The sequence below is a fragment of the Leucoraja erinacea genome, chromosome 19 (assembly GCF_028641065.1).
Source record: "Leucoraja erinacea ecotype New England chromosome 19, Leri_hhj_1, whole genome shotgun sequence".
Lineage (NCBI taxonomy): Eukaryota > Metazoa > Chordata > Chondrichthyes > Rajiformes > Rajidae > Leucoraja > Leucoraja erinaceus.
This window is the reverse complement of record NC_073395.1, coordinates 19,283,764-19,307,465: the sequence shown is the minus strand read 5'-3', so window position 1 is coordinate 19,307,465 and position 23,702 is coordinate 19,283,764. Positions and strand designations below refer to the sequence as shown.

The 23,702-nt window shown below is 44.8% G+C and overlaps 1 protein-coding gene across 1 annotated transcript; it reads right to left on the bottom strand.

Moving 5' to 3' along the window:
- Positions 1 to 841: 841 nt before the first annotated feature.
- On the bottom strand, positions 842 to 23,558 carry chpt1 (choline phosphotransferase 1). Its single transcript, XM_055650531.1, has 8 exons — positions 23,271 to 23,558; positions 12,157 to 12,304; positions 10,399 to 10,540; positions 8,410 to 8,494; positions 7,427 to 7,558; positions 7,183 to 7,341; positions 4,402 to 4,527; positions 842 to 3,808 (listed from the first exon to the last, which is right to left on the bottom strand). Exons 1-8 carry the CDS (start codon positions 23,505 to 23,507, stop codon positions 3,680 to 3,682), a joined length of 1,158 nt encoding a protein of 385 aa, XP_055506506.1. The 5' UTR covers positions 23,508 to 23,558; the 3' UTR covers positions 842 to 3,679.
- Between the last annotated feature and the right edge of the window lie 144 nt (positions 23,559 to 23,702).

The following is a 23,702-nucleotide window of genomic DNA, read 5'->3' as shown; positions in this document are numbered from 1 at the left end:
TATGCCAAAGATAGGAAAAGTGCTGGAGTAACTCATCGGGTCAGACAATAGGTCTTGTTTCGGATCTGAAGAAGGGTCCCAAACCGAAATATTACCTATTCCTTTTCTCTAGAAATTAGTCCAGCACTTTGTCTCTCGGTGTGATCTGGCCTTCCACATGAATTAAAATGTGCACACAAAATATACCTAAAGTTTGTAAACCTGTGCTCGCAGTTCCTTATTTCCACATTAAGTATAGTTTAAACCCGACTCCAACAGGTACATTTAAATTTTTAAAAAAAAATCTAATTTTAACATGGAATAAAAGGAACTGCAGATATTGGTTTATACCAAAGACAGACAAATAATATTAGAGTAACTCAGTGGGCCAGGCAGCATCTTCGGAGAACATGGATAGGTGACGTTTCAGGTCGGTACACGTCTTCAGAACATTTCAACCTGACTTATGGACACACTTTTATACAATAGAGCTCCTACAATATTATTAACTTCAAAAGCTTGATGTACGTTCCTTCTGAGAAACCAAGAACTAGTTTCCTCTCTCCATTTCTATTCATTGTTTTTCTTTTTTTTTTTTTTGTACGTGGTTTTGATGCCATCCATTACAAAGCTGTGAAGGTGTAGTTGCATATCCAGTGACATATCCACCCTCATTCTTCAATGTTTGTTGAGTAAGGATTATTATGATGGGTCAGGTGAATGGAATAAGGCAGAACTTGAAGGACCGAGTAGCCTCTTTTACTTTTGATTAATTGAAATTTTCCACGCTCTAAAATACCGATTGAGAAGATGTTGCATTGTCATTCTGCTCAGCACAAGAAAGAGCCAAATAATATTTAGGCACGTTTGATTTTTAGTTTAATGGAAAGGTACAAAGTAAATACAAGATTTGGCGATTGCTGAACTAAATCATTTCTCCCAGCCAGTTTATAAATATCACAACCTGAGAAACTGCACGTTTTATAATTCAGTTATACATGAAGATCAACATTTACTGGACTGTAAACCCATAATTCCTCTATGTAGCCTGCACTAAACACAGTATACACCATGAACCAAAACTATCTTAGCTAATATTTAGAAACAGCATCTTGATCCCAGATAACACATAATTCACTTGGTAGTTTTCGACATCTTAGAGTAAATTTCACGCCTGTTAGTATTTAATCCCTAATTCCCTTGACAAGAGGTGGAGACACAAGGAACTGTAGATGCTGGGGCCTTGAGCAAAACACAAAGTGCTGGAGGAACTCTGCGGGTTAATCAGTATCTGTGGAAGGAATAGACAGATGACGTTTTGGGATGGGACTGAAAAAGTTTGAGTTTAGTTTGTCACGTGTACCGAGGTAGAGTGAAAATCTCTTGTTGCGTGCTAATCAGTCAGCAGAAAGACTATGCATGATTCCAGTCAACCCAATGAGGTGGGGGTGGACAAAGCCTGGCAAGTGATAGATGGATACATGTGAGGGGGGTGATTGGCAGATGGGTAGGGTAAGTGAGAACGGTTGGAGGTGGAAAGGAGACAAAAGGATGCCAGATCAGGTGTATCCATTCCTTCCACTGATGCTGTCTGCCCCTTGACAAGGTGCTGGTGATGACTGGCCTGGGCAGTGGAGGTGATTACAGAGTGTGGTCAACCTTTGGAAATTTATCATGTTGAATGGTTTGCCTTCACCACCGACCCACACATGGATCCACCATGCACGCCTCAGACTCTGAAGCCTGTGTGCCCAACTCCAGGTTGTCCCCGTAGATCAGAATAAAACTGGCAGCTCCCTGGTTCCCGCACGCTATCATATATTGAACGGCAGAGCAACAAGCAGAGTTTTGCATGTGACGGTATTGCAGACCAATGCCTTTCAAAAGTTACAAACACATTTCCAAATTTTTGGAATATTGATTCTTATGCTCTTCAATTAATTTGCAATTCCATAATTTACTACAAAAAAAATGTAAGTTAAAAAACCGTTGTTATTAATTAAGTTAGGCGGCCAAGCCCTTAGAGAACAGAAGCAGCATAGAGACGGTCACAGCAGCAGCAGAGACTTAGTTACTGGATGTACAGAAACTGAGTCCCGTGGACTGTGGTATCGAAGGCTATGAGCATCAACATCATTATTTCCCCTCAGACACCAGCAAAGATCAAAGTTAGGAAATTACTTTCGACAACAACTTCTGACAAAATTTAGAACCTTCTGTCATAGAAACTCAGTATGAAAATGTTTTAGTTTAGTGATGCAACATGGAAACAGGGCCCTTGAATCCACATTGACCATTTCACTAGTTCGACGTTAGCCCACTTTCTCACCCACTCCCTGCACACTGGGTGCAATTTACCTACAAACCCACACATCTTTGGAGTGTGGGTGGAAATCTGAACAACCAGAGGATACCCCCAACAATCGCAGGGAGAACGTGCAAACTCCACACAGAGAGCACCCAAGGTCAGGACTGAACCAGGTGTCTGGTGCTGTGAGGCAGCAGTTGCACCACTGTGCCACCATTATTTTTGTGTAGATTTTAAAAATGCTTAATTTTTAACGCGTTCATTTTTTAATTTTCATGAAACGGCTAAAGGGGCTGATTCCATGCTGCATCTTAGAACTAAAGAACTCAGAAACCACTGGAATATTCTACCCACATTGAGACAGATTTTTTGAAGTAGTCTTGCAGAACAAAAATAAAATGCGAGCAAGAGCATGCAGTAGTGTTTTACAGTGATTCAGACAAAGACATTTGCCCAACAGGACGAGGAGATTTCCCATTCCAAACGCAATGTTACACTTCGGTTGGTTGTGTGCAAACACAATCGTTTCTGTGACGCACAGGGCAGCTCGGATCACCCGTCCTCCACAAGACAGCAGACCTGTTTGACTGCACGTTCTTGATGGATCAACTAGTTACTTGCATTCTACAGGGAATAGCTGGAGAGCAACCTGGGTGAAAGTCAGATTCGATTACTCCCCTCTCCTCCCCACGCGAGGTTCACTCTACCTCGAGTTATACCTCAGCCCAGCTCACCGCTAACACCGAGCCTCTCACTCCAAATATCCTGTGCCTCTGCATCATGCAACTCCAAACACTCGGAGGATTTAAGGCATTTGCAGGGGATGCAATTTGGCCTCAAATCAACTTTCATTTGACACAATTTGACGTCAAATTTTGGGAAATGCAATTGCTAATTTCTTCGCATTGTCAATAAAGGTACCATGTAAGGCACGGACATTGTGGGCCGAAGGGCCTCCTCTATGTGTAGGAAGGAACTGAAGGTTTATACCAAGGATAAACATGGTGCTGGAGTAACTCAGGTAGGCAGCATCTCTGGAGAGGGAGAAAAAGGATGGGTGACGTTTCGGGTCAGGACCTTTCTTCAGACTCGTGTTTCAGATCTGATCTTTCTTTGTTGTGTGGAGGTTGCCTAGGTGGGGGGCTGGAGTACCAACACGAGCATTCATTGCAGGGTTGCTGTTACAAGGGCAAATGTATTCACGCACTCTTTTGGCACCGAGGTATGGGCAAGGAGGTTAGGCGGTTCCTTCCCATTCATTATCAAAACATTGAGATCATTTAAATTGTAATTACACATGATTAACGAGGAGGTGTGGGGTTAGTGTTTGGTCGTGGTGGCATTGTTCTGGTGGTCCCTCGCCGCTCCTCCCTCCTCCTGCTGGACAAATTGTCACTCGTTGTGGCTCTGCTTCTGCTCTGCTGCTTGCAGGGGGATGCGGAGGACCTCAATGCGCAGGTGTGCCGCAATCTGAATGCAGACGGTCGTGCAGTAAAGCAGCAGGTCGCACAGAGACAGGATCTGAAAGGTACCGGAACAGGGCTCACATGGTCCATCACACAAACCAGCCTCCCACCACCACCATCACACTGCCTCAGGAGAGTAGCCAATATTATCAAGGACGATTCACACACCGGTCATTCCCTCTTCTTCCCTCTCCCAGCAGGCAAAAGATACAAAAGCTTGAAAGCATGTAACACCACTGGTGGCACGGATGGGGCAACAGTAGTGTTGCTGCCTCACAGCGCCAGAGACCCGGGTTCGTTCCTGTCCACGGGCGCTGTCTGTACAAACTCTGAACATTCTCCCTGTAAGGCAGCAACTCTACTGCTGTGCCAGTGCTGCCGTTAAGTCCTCCCATAAGGTAGGGTGTAGTCCAGATCTCGCAACCCACCTCATTGCAGCCCTTGTGCTTGTTTTCTATCTGCACTTCCTCTGTAACTGTGATGCTATATTTAATTTGGCATTACCCGTCTGTGGCTTTGACTGCCCTCTAGTATTAGTATCCTCTACCCAGGGAAAAAGACTGAGCATTCACTTTTTCCATGCCCCTCATGACCCTGTGTAATCTCAACTTAAATCCTAGCCATGCTAGGTGAAGGTATGGTACTTACCATTGCTACCCACAGTACATAATACTCATTAATAAAGCTATTGAAGTACTGATTGAAGAAGAGCAGTGCAGGTCCGATGAATGCCGTGTCTTGTAGCTTCATCTTGCTTTTGGTTATGTGTGCCACCTACAAAGTGACAGGCAAATGTGTCATTATAGAGTAATCTGAAATGCTAGTGTGCAGTTTACTGACACCTCAGACGGTAAAGTAATCATTCTTTTCCACCGTACAACCAGTTGTGCATGCTCCTTGTGAGACTCTTCCCCCAAAAGCCCTGCAATGATTTCACCTCCTTCATGTGTTTTTCCAATGAGACATCAGCCCATCAGCACCTGAACCCACAGTTGATTACTCCATCCTCAACAATCCTTCAGATCTTGTGCTACGAGAGCGGCACTTTCTTTCAATCGAGCCACCCCTGACACCTTCAGTCCCTTCCCAACAGACATCCATCAAGCTCATTTTGTATAAAGAACGCAAATCACTAACTGAACTATCCTCTCCCCAACCAGAGAGTAGTCCTGATCTCCCGTCTACCTCATTGGAGACCCTCAGACTATCATTAATCAGACTTTAATTCACTTTATCTTGCACTAAACATATTCCTTTTATGCTGTGACTACACTGTGGACAGGTTGGTTGTAATCATGTTTTGCTGACTGGATAGCAGGCAACATAAAAGCTTTTCACTACCTCGGCACACGTCAAAACAATAAACCAAACTAAATGTTAGAATCTCGAGTAAAATGAAGTGCTGGAGGAACTCAGCGGCTCATGCAGCATCTGTGGAGGGAATGGACAGGTGACATTTCATGTCTGAAGAAGATTCCTGACATGAAACACTGCCTGTCCATTCCCTCCACAGATGCTGCCTAACTCGCTGATTTCCTTCAGCACTTTGTGTGTTTCTCTCTGATGGGAGCCCGTACCATTATTTTAAATTTGTTTTTAACTAAACAGAACATGACAGATGTCACCGACCTCTGAATGCAGCAGGTATGAATGAACACAAACAAGCCACACCCACACAAAACAAACCTGATGCTCTTTAGTAGACTCACACATGGAGCTATTTGCTGGCTAATAAACATTGATTGGTTTCTGATCCAAGGTCTTCAGAGGGAGCACCAGCACCAATTAGGGTCCATAGAAGTAAACTGAAAGAGGCATTCATAGACACATACCACTGCCCCATCACCCCTTTACCCACGGCTCTACAACACAGGAGGCTGAGGGGTTATCTAATAGAGGTTTATAACATCATGAAGGGAACAGATAGGGTGAATGCACAGAGCCTTTTCCCCAGGCCATGTGAATCAAGAACCAGAGGACATAAGTTTTTGGTGAGAAGGGAAACTATTTAATAGGAACCGGAAAATATTTAATAGGAACCTGAGGAGCAACTTTCAGATGCATTTCAGATAATTACTGCATTAAAACAAAATTGTCAGCAAAGATACTAGAGGAACTCCTCTAGTATCTTTGATTATCAGTGAACTCACTGCTATTTTGTATGACAAATGCCTTGCCCACAACCACAAGAAATTGCAGTTGTAGGTGTAGCCAGTCCATCACACAGAGGAGACTCCCCACCATCGACCCCCTGTGCACTTCACGCTGCCTTTGGAAGGCAGTCAATATAATCAAGGATCACTCGCACCCTGGTCACTCCCTCGTCTCCCCACTCCCTTCGTGAATGCATGTACCTCTAGGTTCGGGAATAGCTTCTTCCCTGCTATATTCAGATTAGTGAACGGACCTCTCCGAAGCCAAGAATGAATTTCCATATCTACCAACCTACCTCCTTGTACTTTTATCTGCACTTCCTCTGTAGCTGTTTCTCTCTATTCTGCACTCTGCTTATTTTCTGTTTTGCACTACCTGTTGCACACATGCATGCTAGATTTACCTGTATAGAACACAAAACACAATTTTCTTACTGTATCTCAGTTCATGTAACAGCTATAAACCAGACCAAACATTGACCTTGATGTAGATTTCCACAGTTACGTGGAAAGCACCATCAAATGACGCTGGTTCAGGTATGCAGAGCTGGCCATGCCAGTGGCTGGGATTGAAGGTTAGGACAGCTAAGTGAACCTTCGATAAACCGTCAAGCACATTGTAGTCCAAGATTGGCGTCGCAGGTAGACAGGGTGGTGAAGGAGGTCTTTAGCACACTGGCCTTTATCAGACAAGGAGTTGAGTATAAAAATTGGGAAGTTATCTTGTAGTTGTACAAGATGTTGGCGAAGTCGCACTTGTAGTATTGTTTTCAGTTTTGGTCACCTTGTTATTGGAAAGGCTGAAGAGAAGACCGACGAGGATGTTGCCAGGGCATGAGGGCCTGAGCTATAGGGAGAGGTTGGGCAGGCTAGGACTTTATTCCTTGGAGCGCAGGAGGATGAGGGGTATAAAATCATGAGAGAAATAGGGTGAATCAGGTACCAGAAAACATAGATTTAAGGTGAAGGGGACAAAGATTTACTAGGAACCCGGGTGGCAACTTTTTCCACACAGATGGTGGGTATACAGAACAAGCTGCCAGAAGAAGAGGTAGAGGCAGTCACTATAACAACATTTGGATAGGTACATGGACAGGAAAGGTTCAGAGTCTTATGAGCCAAATGTAAGAAACTGGGACATCTTGGTCGGCATGGTTGAGTTGAGTGGAAGGGCCTGTTTCTGTGCAGCATGACTCAACGACAATGCCGAATGATGAGATTTGGTTAAAGTAAAAGGTGAACTGCTGTCATTGAGATGAGTTTGAGATGAACTTACCACCAATTTGTTTGTGACTTTTGAAGCCACGCATCCGAATGCCAGGACATAGAGACAAGGGTGTTCCTCAAACAAATGTGTAGTGGATTTCTTGTAGATCATTGTGGCCATTACTATAACAAGCCCGATGTGCAAGGCTGGTGAGAGAACGCTGGTTCCCTGGGAAAAGGAAGAAGGAAATGTGACAATAAACATCAGGAGCTAGAGAATGGCAACAACATGAAGATCTGCCATGTTTGCCTACCGCTATTGTGGAGCCATTTTTCCCCATGCCGCCAGTAAAGATGACTTGGAAGTAATTGATACATGAATAGATCGCGCCAGCGATTATCCCAAACACTGGAAGTATTTTCATCCGTATTCCTAATACTGGAATCTTGGTGGGAAGAAATAAGAGCTGTAACCATGCATAACAGCAGCAAGAACATCAAAACATCAGTTTGAAGAAGGCTCCCGACCCAAAACGTCACCCACTCATGTTATCCAGATATGTAGCCTACTCCGCTGAGTTACTCCAGCACTTTGTATCTATCTTTGGTATACACCAGCAGTTTCTTTTTATTATAAAACATCAGCACTTCTTTTCAGCAAAAAGGATCTGTGAATGTCAGAGACTCCACCATATCTCTTTTCACTCTGAACCTTACTCACTCGGTATGATCAGAACACATTCAGAAAGTGTGTATTACCTTTCTCTAGCCATCCTGCGTAAAGTTTTATGGGGGATGTCCACATGCAGCAGAATGTAACATAACAAAAAGCAACACAAACTTTGTGTCAACACAAGATTGGAATGTACATGGAAATGGAGCACTGTCTTAGCAAGTACACTTGTTATTGTCAAGTGTTACGAGGTACAGTGAAAAGCTTTGCATGCTATCCAATCAAATAATAATATATATATACATACAACGAAGTCAAACTCAAATAACGTTTGTGTATTGCCCCAGTGTAATCCACTATTCCTACACTCTTGGACTTAAGTATGATCGTGCCTATGTAAAGTAAGATTTTTAATGAACTGAATGCAAAAAATTATGATTTGATTCACCTCTACCCCATTGTGGACATTGGACTTTGTCTCCAGAACTGGTGCGCTACACCTCTACATAAATGATTTGGCCCAGGCCCGAGAGATAAATACAAGTGCTTTCTCTCCACTTTTGTTTCACACAGTACCCGCGTCACTAAATCAGACTGTCAGCGTTACTTTATCGAATAACTCACCACGTTGTCCCACAGTGTTGCTCCTCCAATGGCAGACAAGAAAAAGATGAGCATTATGCAGATTTGAACTTCAGTTACATCAACTCTAATCGGACAGAGAGACCAGTTGGTTAATCAAGAATTAACTTGAATAAAGCGCAGTACGAGACTTACACGGTAAATGGCGGGGCCCTGAGAGTGTCTTGCCCAGAGTAGGTAAATCAAGGACAGAGGAGATAGGTTTAAGGTGAAGGGGAAAAGATATAATAGGAATCTGAGGGGTAACTTTTTCACACAAAGGGTGGTGGGTGTATGGAACAAGCTGCCAGAGGAGGTAGTTGAAGCAGGGACTATTCCTGGGACATTTAAGAAAGAGTTAGACGGGTACATGGATAGGACAGGTTTTGATGGAAACGGACCAAACGCGGGCAGGTGGGTCTAGTGTAGCTGGGACACGTTGGCCGGTGTGGGCAAGTTGGGCTGAAGGGCCTGTTTCCACACTGTATCACTATGACTCTTTATTATACTGTTTGGTCTGCTTGTCTTTATCTGTCAGGGCAGTGATTATAAGAGTCATAATGCAATTGTACAAGTCATTGATGAGACCACACTTGGGGAATACTGGGCTCAGTTTAGTTTAGTTGAGATACAGCATGGAAACAGGCCCTTCAGCCCACCGTGTCCACGCCGACCAACGATCACTTGTTCTATCCTACATCCACAGGATAATTTACATAAGCAAATTAACCTACAAACTCGCAAGACTTTTGGAGTGTTGGAGGAAACTGGAGCATGCGAAGAAAACCCACGCGGACACAGGGAGGACGTACAAACTCCGCACAGACAGCACCCGAGGTCAGGAGTGAACCCGGGTCTCTGGTGCTGTAAAGCAGCAACTCTACTGCTGCGCCCCTGTATCACCTCACGAGACCCGAGTGTGCAGGTACATGGCTCCCTGAAAATGGCCACACAGGTAGAAAGGGCTGTGTTTGACACGCTTGCCTTCATCAGTCAGGGCAGTGTAAGAGTCAGGATGCAAGTGGAGTACTGTGCTCAGTTCTGGTCGCTCAGACACAAAGAGGCAGCTAATATCAAAGACCCACACCACCCTGGCCACGCTCACATCTCGCTGCTACCATCTCAAAGGTGGTAAACAACTCAAAGGCCTGAAAACACTGACCACCAGGTTCAACAGTAGCTTCTACCCAATAACCATTAGGTTCTTGAACCACCCTGTATAACACAAACCTCAACCCTACCTGAACCATCACAGATACTTGTACTAGGTTGCACTATGAAGAAATAGTCACCTAGTATAACATAATTTATTGATTTTTATTGCTTATTGCGTATTTATTTCATTGTTCTGATGTATCTGACAATTAAACACTCTTGACTCTTGCCCTTCCCTGCATTATTACAGCTCGGGTTTTACGGTGGCAACCTAACACATCATTATTCTACCACCTGTAGTGGGAGAGTCTAGGACCAGAGGACACAGCTCAGAATAAAATAACATACTGTTAGAATGGAGATGAGGGGGAATTTATTTAGTCAGAGGATGGTGAATCTGCGGAATTCATTGCCATAGACGGCTGTGGAGGCCAAGTCATTGGGTATTTTTAAAGCAGAGATTGACATTCTTGATTAGAAAGGGTGTCAAAGGTTACGGGGAGAAGAAGGAGAATGAGGCTGGGAGGGGAAAAGAGATCAACCGTGATCAAATGGCGGAGCAGACTCGATGGGCCTAATTCTACTCCTATGTAAGGAGCCTACTGATCATATACCAACAACTGGGCAACTGATGAGAGGTACAAGTTCAAATCCCACTGCACCATTACGCTAAAGATCAATTCAAAGCCAAGCTCTGAACTTGGATCAGATATTAGTATGTTAGTGGTTTACATTCTTGTCTCCACACCACCCTCCATACATCTCCCACACCAGAGAAGAATTCTCCTAGCTAGACTCTATTTTGAGGTTTGTGTTGAATGAAACAAGCAAACTTACTTTGCAAACCGCAGGGAGCCTGAGACATACGTTTGCCAGTGGGCGCAGTAGAAGAGGAACAGCCCGATAAAGCAGGAGAAGAACATCAGGTCAGAATCGGTTCCCAAGCGAGTGGCCAGGCAGGTTCCCAAACCGACCACAACTATAGAGGAAAAACAAGGGCGGGAAGAGAGTTATAAACCACGTGAAGCGGCAGCATTCGGAATGGTCAACGTTTGCAGGGAACGCCATCTTTAGGGAGATCAAAAACAAACTCTGCCCCAGTTCTGATCTGTGTTCTCCAACAGTCAGCACTAGGACACACGTGTCAACACTTCAGCCTCGCATTTATCTGAATTATAACATTCCATCTCTCCCTTTGGGCCAGTGCATCAAGATTACGTTGTAATTGCATATATACCATCAATTTTAGTGTCATCAACAAACCTATTAATTACATTCACATCAAACCATTAATATAAATAATGTACAAAGGTGAATGAACCCAGTACTGATCCCTGTGAGGTTGCATCCCTTCAGTCTGAATAAAACAACCCTCTATCACCAGAACTCTGTCTCCTACAATTCCGTATCCAATGGTCAACTTTGATCTGGACCCCATGTAATCTATTCTTTTATAGCAGCCTATCATGCAGAACTTTAGAGATACAGCATGGAAATGGGCCTTTTAACCCTTCGAGTTTGCGCCGACCAGTGATCACCCCTTACACCAGGACTAACCTACACACTAGGGATCATTTTATGATTACCAAATTATCAAAGCCAATTAACCTACCAACCTGTAGGTCTTGGAGTGTGGGAGTAAACCAGGGCATCGGAGAAAACCCACACAGGGAGAATGTACAAACTCACACAGGTAGATAGCACCCGCAGTCAGGATCGAACCCTGGTCTTAGCTGCCACAATGCCTTAGGATACACTTGATTGAGTCCCAGGGAGTTATCTACCTCAATGTGTTTAAAGCTCTCCAATACCTTTCCTCCATGATGCAGTTGGAATCACAAGTAGATTAGCTGGTAGCCTGGTGTATATAACAAGAGGAATGCACCACCTCCCCATCAACCCCGTAGCTCATCCCATCATCCAACCTGTGGCAGAAGTTACAGGTCACATAGTGGTCCCATCATCTAGCTCTGAACCCAAGGAACCAGAGGGGCACTCAGGTCACCTCCAATCCGAGGACCTGCCTGAGTTAAGATAATACAGAGACATACAGCCACGAAAACTGGCTCTCCATGCCGACCAAGATGCCCAACGAAGCTAGTCCCATTTACGTGCTTTTGGACCATATGAATCTAACACTTTCCTACCCATGTACCCTGTTATAGTACCTGCCTCAAACTTCCTCTGGCAGCTCATTCCACACACCCACCACCCTATGTGTGAAAATGTTGCCCCCTCATGTTATTAAATCTTTCCCCTTTCACCTCTGTCATCTAGTTCTTGATTTCCCTACACTGGGTAAAAGACTGTGCATTCATCTTATAATGAGGTGTTTACCATAAACTACTCTGCCTTTAAATTGGATGGATTTTGAAACAATTCAGTTCATAGTTTGCATTCTTTGTAGCTTGCGTCAGTATATTCTACACGCTGCATTGGTGCATGGCTTGATGGTACTCATGTACAGTATGATTTGACTGCATAGCATGCAATATTTTTCATTTAATCTCAGTACACGAGACAATAATAAACCAAGACCAATATTGCTGGTAGTTATTGTGCACCAAACAGATAATGTTCCTTCAGTCCACATACCTGTAGAAAAAGAATCACAACCATGGTCAAACAGTTCCCCAAGTGGAGAGCAAGTGTTGGTCCTTCGAGCCTGCTTCCCATCAAGGGCATCCAACGACTGGTAAATAAATAATCCGAGACCGCACAGCATATATACATACCCCGGTGCCTGCAAAGGAGGGAGAATAACAGGTCATAGACTGAGTGATTTGCATTAAGTTAAACCTAACCGGGGAGAAGGCAGGAGAATGAGATAGTGACGGAAAAATAGATCAGCCATGATTGAGTGGCGGAATAAACTTAATGAGACGAATGGACCAATTCTGCTTGTGTCTTATGAAGCTATTTTAATGCAAGAGACTACTTAGTACTATGCTTAGTCTGACCCATGACCTGCTAAACAGGGCTGAAGATGGATCTCATATAACTTTAATGGAATTCCAGATTCACCACCCTCTGACTAAAGAATTCCTCTTTGTTTCCTTTCTAATGGTACGTCTTTTTATTCTGAGGTTGTGCCCTCAGGTCCTAGACTCTCCCATGAGTGGAAACATCCTCTCCACAGGTCAGATAGCATCTGTGGCGAGGGAAACAAATTCATGTTTCAGCTCAAAGATGCCTTGTCAGGACCTTCCCAGTTCGAACGAGAACGTAGGAAAACGTGAAGGGTGCCAAGTAATCATCAGTTGACCATGGGTCAGTGTTTCTAATAGATTCCAGCCCAGTACAACCAACTCCATCTTCAATTAATATTCTTTATGTAATATATTCTTCAACATCTGTGTCCTCTTTGACAAGACTCTGAAAGCTTAGAATATGAACTGTGTTCCCATTATCATATAAAAGGAGCTCTAAAATCTTTGCATCGCTTCGCCCAACACCTTCGCTCAGTTCGCAATAACCAACCTGATCTCCCAGTGGCTCAGCACTTCAACTCCCCCTCCCATTCCAAATCCCACCTTTCTGTCCTGGGCCTCCTCCATGGCCGGAGTTAGTCCCACCATAAATTGGAGGAGCAGCACCTCATATTTCACTTGGGAAGTTTACAGCATCACATGCAGGAAGACCGGGATATTCAGAGAGTAAATTCCAGAGATGAGGCAAAGACAGAAATCCCATCGGTTTACACAAAGAGCAGAAATTGTAAGAAAACAGATCTGGAAGTGCTGTCGGGTTGGAGGAGATTGTAAAGCCAAGAGACGGACAAGGGGACAGAGGGATATGAGATGAGGGAGAATAGAAGTGGCACAGTTGCACAACAGTAGAGTTGTTGCCTCATAGTGCCACACACCCAGGTTTGATCTTGATTATTGGTGCTGTCTGTATGGAATTTGTACGTTCTCCTTGTGACCATGTGGGGATTCTCCGGGTGCTCCGGTTTCCTTCTGTACTCCAAAGACGTATAAGTTTGTAAGTTAATTGACCGGTAAGTTGTAAAAATTGTCCCTAGTGTGTAGGATAGTGTCAGCGTACGGGTTGATCGCTTGTCGGCGCAGACTCGGTGGGCCGAAGGCCCTGTTTCCGCGTGTATCTCCAAAGTCTGAAAATCTAAAGAAGCGAGACACAAGAGACTGTAAATGCTGGATTCTTGAGAAATGATCAAAGTGCTGGAGTTACTCAATGGGTCAGATCATCTGTGGAGGGAACTGGATTGGCAACGTCTCAGGTTGGGACACTTCAGACCCGCTGAGACCCTACAGCACTTTGTTTTTTGAGGGAGAATACAAGCTGGTGAAGGCTGGTGAACAGATTTTGGTGCAAGCTCAGTTACAGAGCAGAATTTATGGATGAGTTCTAGCTCACAGAGTATGGAAGCCAGTGAGCAGAGCACTGGACTCATTAAGGCCCAGGGTATAAAAAAGGCACAGTTGCACAAAATTTGAAAAACCTGATAAATAAAACTATAAACTAGAGCTATAACATTTCTGCACAGGGACAGACTTATACACAGCTTGATAAATCATCCTACGTGACATGTGTCCAATGTAAAAGGAAACAATTCATTTAAATTCCCTAATCTCGACACCGCAGCCTAAACCAATGTTTAATCATTCTGCATTGCCCTATCTTGGATGTGGTTACCAAATGAGATAATCAGCATTCTGCTGCTTTCTGTGCAACACAAACTGGTTTATATCCATTACCCAAATTGATTTGTATTTCTCAGAAGTCATCGTCTTTTAAATTCAGTTAAAGTTTGAGGAATAACACGTCATCTTTTGGGAGCTGGATAGCTGCATCATGCACAAACAAGTTAAACCGACATAGATAATAACCAATGCTCTCTTTGGAAGGGTCACTGGTGATATTTATGGCTCCTACCCTTCCAGTGCAGATACAACTTTTGTTGGTTACAACTTGGAATCTTCTATCATGGAAACTCGGTCTGGAAATAATTTAGTTTAGTGATGCAACATGGAAACAGACCCTTCGAATCCACACTGAGCATCGATCACCTGTTCACAGTAGTTCTATGTTATCCTACTTTCTCATGCATTCCCTTCACGCAAAGGGCAATTTACAGAGGATAATTACAAACCACACGTATTCGGGATGTGGGAGAAAACCAGAGGAAACCCATGGAGCACGGAAACCCATGCGGCCACAGGGAGAACAGGCAAACCACACAGACAGCAACCGAGGTCAGGATTGAACCTGGGTCTCTGGTGGTGTAAGACAGAGGCTCCACCCACTGCACCTCTGTGCCATCCAGCTTGGGAAACAACATCTTACCTTCTGTCTGAGCATCTTTCAGCCTCTTCTAGGACTCAATATTGAACCCCCAAATTTCAGATAATTAACTCTTTATGTATTAGAAAGGACATTTGTGCTGATAATCTTTTTAGCTCTTTTATTATATTGTTTGGCAAAAAAGCATACACTGATTTTAGCGTCTGAAGAAGGGTTTCGGCCCGAAACGTTGTCCATTTCCTTCGCTCCATAGATGCTGCTGCACCCGCTGAGTTTCTCCAGCAATTTTGTCTACCACTGATTTTAGTGTTACCTCAGGTCATCAAAACTCACCCTGTCACAGATATTTCCTATGATCCAGATTCCAAAGATGTACAGGCTCGGAGAATAATTGGCTGCTGTAAATTAGCCCTGGTGCGCAGATGAACAGCAGAACCTGAGGAGTTAATAATCTGCTGGGTCTCCCGGTTGCTAACCATTACCCTTACCATATCAACTTTTCTGTCCTGGGCCACTTCCATTGCCAGAGTGAGGAGGAATAGCACCTCATATTCCGCTTGGGCAGCTCACAAGTCAATGGTATGAACATTTAATTCTACAATTTTGGGTTACACTCCACCCCAAACTTTTTCTACCCACCCGTCATTTCTGACCTCAGTGCACATCCATTCTTCCACTATCCCATCCCCACCCTAGCCTCTACCCAATCCCCTTCCATCTACATCCCTTCTGGCTTCACATTTCACTCCTCTTTCAAACCTCACCTCTCCTTATCAACACCCTTTTGTTTCTTTCAGTTATCCTAGTGTCTCATTTTCATTTCTAGCCTGTGTCCATCCATCTGCCTATACAGCACCCCCCCCCTCTCACCAGCATGCAACTACTACTTGCCAGACTTTGTCCAGCCCCACTTCTTTTCCAGCTTTCTCTCGCACTGCAACTAGTCTGAAGATGGGTTCCGAGTCGAATCGCCACCTAGCCACGTCCCCCAGAGATGCCGCCTGATCCACTGAGTTACTCCAGCACTTTGTGTCTTTCCGTGGTAAGCCTGCATCTGCAGTTCCTTGTTTCCATCTGCATTCCCTTATATCTACACCCAAGTTACGCAAGTTGGTGTAAAGTTTGGAAGAACTGTGTTCTGTTCTGTGTGCTGTACGTAAGGAATACTGACCATTGACATTCCTCTTTGCATGTCTACCATTCCCTTTCCATCCTCACTGGAATCCTATCTTCATGTTGTGAATGAAGATAAGATAATCCATTTGGAATTACTTACAAAGGTGCATGCTATAGCAGCACTGGAAATAGTAAATGGCTGCATTCAGATTATTATCTAGTTGGTTATTGAAATTTGATGCAAACCAAATAAAACGTTATACGGTTGGTATGTCCACTGACGACTTTCGCCCTTATGATTATGGAGGCTCAGTCACTGCGATCATTCCAAAGGCAGATTGACAGAATTAGTCAGTTATCGAGTCACACAGCATGAAAACCAGCCCAGTCAGAAGACGGTTCTGATGCAAAACACCACCTGTTCATGTTCTCCAGGGATGCTTTCTGATCCACTGAGTTACTCCAGCATTTCGTCTCTTTCCGGCACAACTTGTTAATGCCGACCACGATGCCCCACCTAAGCTTGTCCCACCTGCTCACGTAGGCTCACATCACTCTAAGCCTTTCCTATCCATGTACCTGTCCGGACGTCTTTTAAAGCTGTTTAATAACTGCCTCAAATACCTTCTCTAGCAGCTTGTCCATATATGCACTGGGTGAAAACCCTCAGGTTCCTATTAAATCGTTCACCTTAAACCCATGTCCTCTAGTTCTTGATTCTGCTACGCTGGGAAAAAGACTCTGTGCATTCACCCAATCTGTTCCTGGACATTAAAAGAATTTGGTGTTAGAGCTGCAAATGGCATTAAGGTTGACAATCAGATGGAAATCAGGAGCATGCCAATAGGGCCTGTTGATCTACTCCTGCTCTATTTCTTACATCTTTACACGATAAACATCGATTGCCATACGCATCAGCCACCTCACATTTTATTTGGTTTGCATCGTATTTCAGTAACACTGTGCATTCCTACCCCGATTATAATCTGAGTACAACCATTTGCGATTTCCATTGCTGCTGTGGCAGACACCTCTAAGTAATTCTAGATAGATACTTTATCCTATGTACTCATAATATGAAAATAAGATTCCAGTAACCGTAGGGAAGGAATGATTAATGTGCAGAGAGTAACTGCTGCGGGTAATAGACTCTTCGACGGTTTTCACTTTTCTAAGTTTACAGCTTTAGAACCTAATAAATCTAAAATGAGAACCAACAAATCTCCCACTGTCAGCACCTACACAGACAATAAGTTGAAATTTATAGATCAGATCTGCAGTTGATATTTTAGGTAGGTTGAGGGGAGAGATGACATTGTTTGCCTGGAGCAGACTGAAGAGGCTTAATGGAACTGTTCAAAACTATTGAAGGTTTTGATGGCCTTCCAATGCCACAATTGTTGGTAACTGTAGCCAAAAGGGCAGAACCCACGAACAAGGTTCACAAGGAGATATTTTCTCAAGCACAAATTATGTTTTGGCATGAGGCCACCAGAAAAATCAGGCCAGTCTCACCCTGGCCATTCCCTCTTCTCCCTCTCCCATCAGGCAAGAGGTTCAGACGAGTGAAAACACACACCTCCAGATTCAGAGCCAGTATCTTCCCAGCTGTTAACAGGCAACTGAACCATCTTCTCCCCGGCTAGTGAGTGGTCCTGATCTCCCATCTACCTCATTGGAGACCCACGGACTATCATTAATCTGACATTACTGGACTGTATCTTGCACTAAATATGATATCCTTTATCCTGTATCAATGCACTGTGGACAGCCTGACTGTAATCATGTATAGTCATTTTGCTGACTGAATAACACACAACAAAAGCTTTTCACTGTACCTCGGTACACGCGACAATAATAAACTAAACTAAAAATGATTAAGTAATTATTGAGACTGGGAAAGGGCCCTGACGTAAAACGTGACCTATTCATTGTCTCTAGAGATGCTGCTTGACCCAATGACTTGCTCCAGCACTTTCTGTATTTTTCAGATATTAAACATCTGTGTACCTTAGCTGAAGGTCTGGTTCTTGGTTCAGTGCTCAGATACCAGACTTCATTGGCAGATACCAGGCTACAATTAAACCTTCACAAATTCAGAATAAATGCATGCCAAGACATTGTGTACTGAAGCAAGCCTCTTGCCCTGATAGAAAGCATCCTATCGAGATGCATTGCGGCTTGGTGTGGCAACAGCTTTGCCCAAGACTGCAACAAATTGCAGAGTTGTGGATGTAACACAGACCAGCCTCCTCACCACTGACTCCATCTACACTTCATGCTGTCTTGGGAAAGCAGCCAATATAATCAAGAACCACTCACACCACATCCATTCCCCCTTCTTTTGTTTTCTTTTGTCCCGTTGTTGCAGTTTATTTCGGTTTATTTAGTTGTGTATGTGTGGGGGGTGGGTGTGGTATGTTTTTTGACTGTTCCTTCGGGAGGGGATGCGACCTTTCCTGCCGTATCCCCCGTCTCCGTCTGCGCTGAGGCCTATCGCGGAGCTGGCGGCCTCCAACTGCGACCGACCTCGAGGCTGCGGAGGCAGAGCCAGGACTTGCCAACACGAGGCTGGGCAACTTCGGGGCTGTGGTTGCGGGGCGACCCAACTTCCGACCCGACTTTGGAGCCTCGGAGGCTCGGCCGCGGGCCAGTGTACAATATCGTCGGGAGCTCACAGGTTGGTGACCTGTTTTTCCGGAGCTCCCGCAACTACAGCTGCGTCCGCTGGACTGGACGGCGACAGCTTCGGCAGCTTCGACCGCCCCGGGCCGCGGAGTTTGAACCGGCCCGTTTGTGGAGGACGGATTCAGCCGCGGGACTTGCTCACCATCACCTGGCGGGGTCGCAACATCGCAGGCCTAGATTGCCTCAGCGCAGAGGGAGAGCAAGGAGGGAAGAGACAATGACTTTGGGACTTTAAACTGTGTTGAGTGTTTGTTATTTATTCTATGTTATGACTGCAGGCTAAACCATTTGTTGCACTGAAAAGTGCAATGACAATAAATTGAATCCAATCCAATCCAATTCTTTCCTCTTCCATTAGGAAGATACAAAAGCTTGAAAGCTCGCTCCAACCAATTCAAGAATTATTTTTCCCCGCTGTTATCAGACATAAACTAATGATGTACTCCCGATCTATCAATCTACCTTGTTGTAGTCCTTGCACTATTTTTTAATCTGCACTTTATCTGTAGCTGTAACACTGTATTCTACACTTTGTTTCCTCTCTTTTGCACTTCCTGATGTACTAATGTACAGTATATGAATGGATGACAAACCAAACCAAGTGTTTCCACTGATTCTAGGTAATACTAATAAATCAAACCATTGTATTAATGACAGATTTATAACCATCTTGCATAACCAAAGTTCAACAGTAACAGGAAATACAAGTATAATCTGCAATGTAACGCAGGAACTATGGCAACTTATTCTTACACAATAAGTCAAGTCAAGTCAAGTCAAGTTTATTCGTCACATACACATACAGTGAAATGAAAGTGGCAATGCTCGCAGATAAGTTCCTGAAACAGCAAAGCGCTAATAACTAAATTGTATTTTTGAGAAATTAGTTCCCGGATAAACAGTGGAAATGAAAAATAAAAAATGTGAATGCTGGAAATCCAAAATAAAGATCAGAAAATGCAGGAAATACTCAGGTCTGGCAGCATCGGTGGAAAGAGAAACAGAGGTAATGTTTCAGTTTGAGACTGTCAGAAGTGGGAAGATGACAAAAGCAGCCCATTAAGCTGCAGGGAGGGGCATGTCCTTGATAATGTAAAACTAGAGCAACCATGCGGATAAAGTATAGGTTCAGGTTTATTATTCAAAGATTATTGAAGCTCCTATTGTCACATGTATCATGGTACTGTGAAAAGCTTTGTTTTGCATGCTATCCAATCAGATCAGATATATTGTACATGAATACAATCATGCCAAACTCAAGTACAGCAGATAGATCAAAAAGAAAGATACAGGTGCAGAATATAGTTCTCAGTATTGTAGTGCAACAGTTTCAGAGATAGTCCAATGGCCTCAATGAGGTAGAGGCAAATCAGACAGTACCCTAGCTTATCTGCCGGCCCCTAGCTTATGTTCTTTGGGGAAACTGGGTGATACTATTCGGCCCATTAAACCTGTTCTGCTCTCTATATCATGGCTGAACTGTGAATTTAACACACACCATCCTTTTTACCTTATCCCTAATACACGATAGTTGCTGCTTTTACATTTGGGATGAACAGTAGCTATTGGTCAAATTCTACTGATAGTTGACAAAAATCTATTGTTCATCCCAGATTTAAAAGCAGCCTCAGTCGGTCCCTTGGAGAATTTGCTGCACTAAAGTATGGAGGGTACCGGAAATTCTCCCAAACTACCACGAACAAGAAATGAGCAAAAATTCCCCATAGTTCTGCTCACGATCATTGGAGAGATGTGGCAATTGCAGTGTGAACCATTTTGTGAGGAATGCTGACTCGGGGAACTTGGATGGCAAAATCAAGCATTGAAGGGGGGCTCTCAGAGAGCCATGGGGAGGTCTTGATCCTGTGGGTGGAAACAGGACGAGAGTACTGGATGAGAGAAGGAAGGTGGCAATTTGCACCACAAATAAATGGATCCGGTGCTCCAGCTGAGAAGATAATTGATTTCAAAAAATAACTTTTTTGATCTTATGTAGACACAAGGAGCTGCATGTGCTAGTTTACAAAAAAGGACAAAGTGCTGGCGTGGGTCAGACAACATCTCTGAAGAACATGGATAGGTGATGTTTCACAGACTGCTGGAGTAACTCAGCGAGTCAGGCAGCATAGAAGATAGACACAAAATGCTGGAGTAACTCAGCGGGTCAGGCAGCATCTCTGGAGAACATGGATAGGTGACATTTTGGGTTGGGATCCCTACTCAGCACTTCGCTTCTCCTTTTGTGTCCAAGCAGGTTTTGATTGCAAAGTGGAGTTCCTGCAGCACTTTGTACTTTGCATAGAAACCCATATACGTGTATCTGGACAGTGCAGATTAATGGCAGGTTTAAGCTTTTTTCCATTAGTGTACACAATAGTTGCAGGAATTGTTCTCTCTCAGTGTACCTTGCAGCCGCTTTAATGCCAGGCAGGAATTGTCTTTCACAAATCAGTCAGCCACCTTTGTGTGATCTGGTCTGATAAATAGGCCTGACTTGTGCTCTGTGGCAATCATTGACCTGAAACAGACTAAAGCTGAAAGAGCACTTTTGAGTTTGCTTCTGGCAGGAGATAAGCAAATCCCTTTAACCTGTAGAATCAGTCACCATTTGAATGTGTTTGAAACCAGGCTGTGGTGAAACCAGACAGTAAAAGCAAGAAACTGCAGATAGACCCAAAAAGCTGGAGTAATTCAGCGGAACAGGCAGCATCTCTAGAGAGAAGGAATGGGTGATATTTCGGGTCGAGACCCTTCTTCAGACCAAAACATCACCCATTCCTCTCTCCAGAGATGCTGCCTGTCCCTCTGAGTTACTCCAGCGTTTTGTGTGTATCTTTGATTTGTAGTTCTTTCCTATACAAGGAACTGCAAATGCTGGTTTCACAGCAAAGACACAAATTCCCTAATTAACTCAGCAGGTCACGCAGCATCTCTGGAGAACACAATTAGGTGAACTAGATTATGATGGCTAGCTGGCATGCTATAGACAAGAAAGTCAATTTTAACTAGCTCCGTTAGTGCACAGTTTCTGATTTGGCTTTTGTGTGTACTGAGCTTCAGGTGAAACTTCCCATCAGTGAGCGAGGTTGATGAATATCTGAAAAAAGGGGTACCATAGAAACATAACTCCTTGCTATTAGAGCTCCATAGCTCCTAGCTAACATAGAAACATAGCTCCTAGCTATTATCCTAGTTACGACTACAAAATACTATTTTAGGTGTGTAACTAGGCTAACTAATACTGAACTAATCATAATGAAGGCTAACAACATGAAATTGGCTACCCATCCTCCCACCCACACCCTAAAACAAGTAAATATCTACGGTTAGCTCTGATCATTGGTGGTTGTTTCTAAATCAGAGTCCAGCTCCCACTATTCACCCTTGGCTACACAATCCACACCTGCTCTCCTGCACAGAACTACAGGCACACAGCACCATCCGAACAGAAAAAAAGCAAAACATTATCTGGAAGAGGTGAAGTTATTCTGAATTCTCTATCAAACCTCTACAGGTGCATCGTAAAGAGTGTACTGACTGGTTACATCGCGGCCTGGTTCGGTAACTCGAATACCAAGGAATGGAGGAGGCTGCAGAAAGTAGTGAACACTGCCCAGTCCATCAGAGATACCACAAGATCGAAGGGATTTACAGGAGGTTCTGCCTCAAGAAGGAAGCCAATATCATCAAAAACCCACACCAACCTGACCAAACTCTCACTCGCTGCTACCATAGGGAAGGTGCTGCAGGAGCACGAGAACCTGGAGGTAACAAATAGCTGCATTACATCAACCATCTTCTACAACCCTGTACAACCTTTAACCATAGCCCGGGTTAGCTAGAAATTGATGAAAGGAATTTGGAGTGAATTAGAACATAGACAATGGAGAAGACCAGATTGTAGATCAGCAGAACAACTGGGTGAAGGCACAGTAAAGGCACAAAGGTCTCAGTGACGAGGCAGAGTCAGGTGATGTGACAGATTTGATAAAATGCAGATTTATTGAGTATGTGGACATGAAGACTGAAACTCATCTCACGACACCGAGATTATGAACAGTCTAATTGCCATGGAGAGGGATAAGGGTAATGATTAGGGCGACTTCAGACGGGCTCGGTCAAAGTCCCTATACCCCACATATCCCCATGACCTGGCTGCTCCCTCAACCCAGTTACACCCATCCTCCCACCCCACACCCTGGGGAACACTGGGCACGCCACACGTACCGTCATCCACAAACGCTCTGGGATCAAAACACCCCTTACATCCTCAGGGACCCAGTCAGCTGCCCCCCCCCCCCCCCCGGACACATTCAGTTCTCGTCCCACTCAGCACCCAGTCACCCTGTCCTCAGAACCCTTGCAACCTAACCACCCCACCCAACACCCTTGGATCACTGTTAGCCATTCCCCAGCACCCCTGTGACCCATGCACTCCACCCCCAACAACCCTGCTTCCAGACCTACTCACCTCTTCCCCAGCACCCCTGGGTTCCACACACCCCCTCAGCAACAAACTACAAGGGACCCACTCACGACCTCCCCAGGACCCACGGGTCCCAGTCACCTCGCCCAGGGCCCTATCACCCCAGCCTCCTCATTTTGCCCTCCCTACCCGTGGGCCCACGGGCCGAGCTTACCTGCTCGGTGCCGCCGGGGCAGTGGTAGACGAGCAACAGGGTGCTGAGCAGGTTGGTGGCGAGGCCAAGCAGGGTGATGGCGTTGGGCGCCAGCCAGGCGGGCACCAGGTTCAGCAGCCAGCACCAGTAGAGCTGCAGCGCCGGCTCGAACAGCGAGCGGCCGGCCGCGCGGTACCGGTGGTCCTCCAACCGCTTCAGCTGCGCCTCGCTCAGCGGCCGCAGCAAACGCGTTCCCATCGCCGCGTCTCGTCTCACAGTCACAGCCAAAGAAGGCCAGGCCCACGGGGGGGGGGCGGGGCCACAGGGCGGCGTGGTGGGGCGGGAGGGGAGGGATGGCAAGGGGTGGAGGAGTAGAGGGGACGGAGCCGGTGAGGGGGCGGGAGAACGGGTGGGAGAGTGAGGAGGGATGGGAGGTCCGAGGAGTAGACCAAA